Source organism: Pyxicephalus adspersus, chromosome Z (genome assembly GCF_032062135.1).
Source record: "Pyxicephalus adspersus chromosome Z, UCB_Pads_2.0, whole genome shotgun sequence".
NCBI lineage: Eukaryota > Metazoa > Chordata > Amphibia > Anura > Pyxicephalidae > Pyxicephalus > Pyxicephalus adspersus.
Window position 1 is genome coordinate 67,591,498 of NC_092871.1, and position 6,000 is coordinate 67,597,497.

Consider the following 6,000-nt stretch of genomic DNA (forward strand, 5'->3'; position numbering starts at 1 on the left):
CATTGTATGTAAAATTTGTATGTTTTTTGACAAAAATGGAGGGTACCCTGTATCGTAAAAACTGGATGTGATAGCAAAAACTGGGGTCATTTCTGGATTCACCACTGACAAATTAGTAAAAAACAAGTGTAAGATCTAACTCAACAAAAATGTGTTCCCCGGTGTTATTATTATAAAATACCCCATCTATTGGCCTAATCCCTACCACCAGGAATGGGTAGGAGCATGAATTGTTAAAAAGCCTTTAAAATCGAAGCAAGTGGTAAGGAAAGTGCACTGATAAGGACATAAAAAAACCCTCTAAAAGTTTAAAGCAAGCTGTCAAAATTCAGTCATCACATGTGGATATTCATTCACAAGTCTTCAGAAATTATTATTTGATAGTGAAATATAGAGCCACAACTGCCACTATATTATGGAAATGTGTGCCTATATTAAAATTGTTTGGGGCATGAGGGTGTAAGATTCTTTAAGACAGGGACAGTGAGTGGTTTAGGGTGGGAAAGTGTCAGCATTAAGGAAATCAGTAAAATAAATTTGCCTTTCTGTTCCAGACCTGTGTTAGTCTAGTATATCAGTGTGGATAATGATGATGTTGACATCAGCAAGTACATGTAAGTATTTCCTATCCCCCCCCCCCCCCGTCTCATTATTCACACTAAATGGTTTTATCACCTCTAACATGGAAATTGTTAGATTGATGACTTGAAATTTTGGATCTGTAGTGTGTAAAACAGAAAACTGCTGAATATTCATATGTCTCTGTGGAGCCTGTATTCCCATGTATATGTGAAAGCATGTAAAACCAGATAAATTACGCTTGAGGGTTGTTCTCTTGCAAATGTGGCCACCTGCCTTCACTTTTAGACTGGGGTTCCAGTCAACCATAAATTATCAAAATGCACCCCACAATTACAAGTTCAATGTTTTTTCTATTTTCTTTTTCCATTTACATGTTTTACTTTACCTTGGCTCTATTCATGGGTCCTTGGATGGACTAATTTTTTCGTTTTACTTGTCCAATCACCTTCAAGGCTAATTACCATAACCTAGGGGGAGGAGGGGTCTTCTGCCTGGACTAGTGTAAATACAGCCACCTCAATGAATTACAGCCATTTGAACTGTGGTACAAATGCCTTCCCTGCCAGAGACCTCCAGGTAAGGACCACTAATCATCACTGGGAATTTTCTGAAAGGAAGGCTTAGACATCTTCATTTATATCTTGCAGCCATTATCTTGCATCAATTTGAACTGCAGAGCAAACAATTTCCCATCCAGGGACCACCTGGGATCTTCTTGAAAGAAGGCTTAGATACCTTAATTTTGTTGATTCAATAACTTCATGGAACTTTCCCTGATCCACATTTTAGGATAACCCCAAAGGGAAAAAGTGGACATTTTGTATGGGGATCTAGACATCTGATGGAGCCCTACTCTGCTCCATCAATAGACCCAACAATGTACAGCCAGCAAGCAATCCAATCTTTTGCCCATAGCTCGGGGCAGATGCAAGATGCATATTATCAGTACAACCTGGGTAGCTACCCTAACCTAGGACACCAACCACCCCCACAACCATATTTCAATTACCCCACCCTTGGATCGGATTATGGGGACCTGGGGCTACAAAGTTTTGGAGATTTTTCCGCACATGTCGTGTCCTGGAACAACCATGGCCAGATAGATCAGGCCAGCCAGATGAATATCTATGTGGACCAGCAGGGGATTCCCCAAATGCTTAGCCTGGAGGACGTGAGTAGCAACCAAAATATAGAAAGAGAGTCAAATGTCTTTGAGATTAAAGAAGAGTCCCCGTTGGTCAACCTTAACCACCCACTGGCAAATACCATGGGAACGTCCTGTTATGCCCAGGCTTGGGATGTAGTTAACGTTTGGTCAAACCCGACCATCACAAACAAGCCCGAGGAAAGACTTACACCGGTACAGCCAACTCAGATTACTATTGGGGAGTTCGGAAATTCCAGCTTGGATAACAGCCCACAGGAGACCGAAGCTCAACAAGCTAACAAGCAGAATAACCCGTCCAAGAAGATGCGCAAAGGAGGGAGTAATGGCAGCAGTAAGAACGAGGTAAGTGACTAGCAGCTCGGCTTCACCTAGTCTGCATTCTCCTATTATTTACAAACTGAAGTGTGTACAAGAGACAATGTTTTGTAAAAGTACTGAGCTCTTATAGTCTTGTAGGCTGCAGTAAATCCATCTATTTTGAGCACCTGAATATTTTGTTCTATCCTAATGTAGAAATTATCCATCTTTTTTTCATTGTTATCAAAAGTTGTCTAAAGTGCTTTCTTTGGACCACAACTCTTGGTTTTATGGTAGCAAAATATATTCAACCTAGCTATAGAGGTGCAGAATACTTCTCTTAAAGAAGCACCGAACTGCTCAAGTTGTACTTTAAAGTTTACATAATTGTTTATTAGTATTAGTACATTATACACATGATCTTATGGATTTAGGTGACTCAATGTTGTTTTCAGGTTTTGATTCTGATATATTGAACTAGTCTTTTTTTTTAAATTTAGGTTCCTGATAATAATCCCCAAACAAATATAAATAGGGTGTATATTGAATATCCAATCTCGTAGACAGAACTGGGCCTGATAAATAGGCCTGATTTAATAAATGCTTTCCAAAACTGGAGATATAGACTATCATAAGAGAACCTGGGGGATCCAGCAAAGCTGGAATTAATTTGCTACAAGTTTGCTAATATTCGGCAAATGTTTGCAATACTAGACCAGATTCATTTTAGCTTTCTTGGATCACCTACAGTCTCCCATGATAATCTATCTTCTCCACTCTTGAAGAGATTTAATAAATCAGGCCTAATAAAATAAAGCAACTTTTACAGAAAAGGCCCATTTGTAGAAAACAAATGTTTGAATGTTTTGCAGGTGTTCACATTGTCACTAGCTCCTAAGAACTCCATGTCCTCTCTTTTCTGAGCTAAAGTTGGTCATTGTACTGTATCCTGTGTTATAATCAAGTTTTCTTTTGTCAGCAATTTAGTTTATGAGGTTGTGACAGAAAAAGGCACCTGAATGTAACATTATAATAATGCCTAAATGCAGGTGTGGTCCATAGTACTCTTAGGTTAGAATGTGAAATAACTTTCATCTTCAGTAAATGTTCTTTTATAGCCTATAACACAAATTAACACGAATTATTTTTTTTTTTTTACTTAATGGTCTGCCAAATTATATATGATTCCCTGCAGTACTGTTATCAATAAATAAATGTACCAGTAAAGAGTTAGGAGTTGAGTTTCTTCCAATAACTTGTATTTTTTATTAACCTCAACCAGGAAAACGTTTCAGGCGCAGAGCTAGAACAATTTGCTAAAGAACTTAAACACAAACGGATCACTCTAGGGTACACACAAGCGGATGTTGGCTTTGCCCTAGGATGTCTTTACGGTAAGATTCCTAAGAACAATTGTAGAATAAATTGCAGGAGAGCATTAGTTGAAACTGAAAATTTGTGAAATTTGTGAAACTGAAACCCCTCCTTTTTCTTTCCTTCCACAGGCAGATCTTTTAGTCAGACAACCATTTGCAGATTTGAATCACTACAACTCAGTCACAAAAATACATGCAAGTTGAGGCCATTACTGCTCAAATGGCTTGTTGAGGTGGAGAACAATGGAAACCTGCAAGAGGTAACTACAACATCAATAATTGGCTTAGAAAAAGCCTTCTATAAATAAGTAGTAGGAAAAGGAACCCTAAGGGCATCCAAAGCTGATATTTGAACCCTCTTGATCTGCTATAGCCTCTGTGAGGGCATCCAACACTTCTAAGATTTTTTCCTGTTACATTAGAGGAGTCAGGCATAAAAGTGGGGGAATAAAAGATATAGATTATAATTTCATAGACCTATGAATACATAGCAACTGCTCCATTACTTACCTCTAAAATTTCACCAAGGGTTAAATGTAACGCATGTTAACAATTATTCCATACTTGTCTTCCCCATTAAAAAAGGACAAATCTATGTGTGTGACAGAAAACACCTGTGCCTCTTGTAGAATGCCTATAAATACATCTGTTAAGGGATACATAGGCTTAAGCTCTTAGATAATAAACAAAAAGAAACCAGTATGTAACCATAACACTCTCTTTGACTTCTTAGCAGATCAATCGGGGACAAGCTTTGCCTCAAGCTCAGAAACGAAAACACCGAACCAGCATTGAGAGCAATGTCAAACGCTATTTGGAGAATTATTTTATGCACTGCCCAAAGCCTGGAGCGCAAGAGATAGCTCAAATCGCTAGAAATCTAAATTTGGATAAGGATGTAAGTATGCTTACTTCAGTTATTTCACAAATGTACGACATGTGACCTGACCATGACATCACAGTTCTATGCTTATAAGATTTTTATGATTTTAGGAATAGTCTTTTTGATAGATACCACTCTTCTCATTTTTTAAAACTAGATAAAAGTTTGAAGATGTTAAATATGGGTGGCCTGGTGTGTTAAAAAAATGTTTTTTTTAGAACTGTAATAGTGAGAACTCATTTTTCAGTAGTGGGACCATACATTTGTCATCTATGTATTTTTGGTGTTCCTCTACTCCTTGGATTCTCGGAAAATGTTTCCAGTTACATGCTTTGTAATATAAAATTATCCAAACAGAGAGAAATGCTCATGATAAGGCCATAACAGATATTTTACTACTGACATTCCAGAGAGATTTTTCATGACTATACCTTTTATAGGCTGATTTTACAGTTTTAAATGAGGTAAAAAAATATCTGTAATCTCCAAAAAAAAGTAAATATACTGCCTCTCTGTTAAATGACTACAATAATATTGTATGTCTTTTCTTTAACATTCAGATTTTAACCATTTGTGTTGATCTGTTCACAGGTGATCAGAGTTTGGTTTTGCAATCGCCGACAAAAAGGAAAACGGCAGGTTAACTCCTTCCTAAGGGAAAATGGAGCAGAATCATATGATGTGATGCAATCCCCCTCACCCCAAAACATGGGGCATTTCCTTATGCCCCAAGTAATGCCTCCACAAGGTTTTGCCCCAGGATCCATGGATCCCAATTATGCTGTGTACATATCTACCTTCCATGAGGGTCTTTCACAGGCCATGCCTCATGGAAGGAACATGGGAAATCATCTCAATTAAAAAACACAACCCCATCCACTTCTGCAACAAAGATTTTTTTTTTCATTTTTTTATATCCCCAAATAGGACAGTGTGTGTGTGGGGGGGGGGGGGGGGCAGAGAGAGAAATTACTTCTGGAAAAACATTACTGTGTTTTGGTTAATGATAGCCCTATTCTTAACTAATGGCTCTGGAAATCTAAATGAATTCAAGGTTGGATGTAATATTTGCAATTGCTGGTTTATATGTTTGAATGTTAGAGCCCAGAACAACTTCCTCAATTTATGAGGATTTACTTTTATTGTCACTCTATGGAGCACTGTTTTATTATGCAGTCTGTGAGAGGCATTGAACAGATCCAAATTAGCCCTTAACCCACTTCCATTGCCCCCTGCCCACCCCATTTTACCCCATACCATGTTCATAATATGTTTTGTACCATCTCACTGTTGTCCCCTTCTTTTCAGTTACAAGTTGCTTTGAGAAACACCATGTTGTTGATGCTGTTTCTGAACCAATGGTGATTGGGCTTTTACTGACAGAGTTACATTATTCATGTAAATGCAGTTGGAACCTAAGATACATTCTTATAGTTTATAGTTTAGGAATACAAAATGGCTACCACATTGTCAAGATCCAGGGTAACCCACAATATTCTTTAAATTTGATTTGGCTTCTTATCTCTTCCTAAAATCTACCTTCTAATGCTTTCTCCATGTCTGTCATATGTGTATTAACTTCATCTAGATCAGACTTTACATTATTCCATCAAAAGTCTTCATTACTTATTTGTTATTTTTGATAAGTTAAATTGCCTTCTCAATCAGTTGAGCTGGCAATTAATAGCCCCTAT

At 37.7% G+C, this 6,000-nt stretch overlaps 1 protein-coding gene across 1 annotated transcript; it reads left to right on the top strand.

The window, feature by feature from the left end:
- Positions 1-671: 671 nt before the first annotated feature.
- Positions 672-5,222, top strand: LOC140343547 (POU domain, class 5, transcription factor 1.2-like). Its single transcript, XM_072430242.1, has 5 exons — positions 672-2,092; positions 3,330-3,441; positions 3,553-3,683; positions 4,157-4,321; positions 4,898-5,222. The coding sequence occupies exons 1-5, from the start codon at positions 1,424-1,426 to the stop codon at positions 5,165-5,167; spliced, it is 1,347 nt and encodes a 448-aa protein (XP_072286343.1). The 5' UTR covers positions 672-1,423; the 3' UTR covers positions 5,168-5,222.
- The last annotated feature ends 778 nt before the right edge of the window (positions 5,223-6,000 follow it).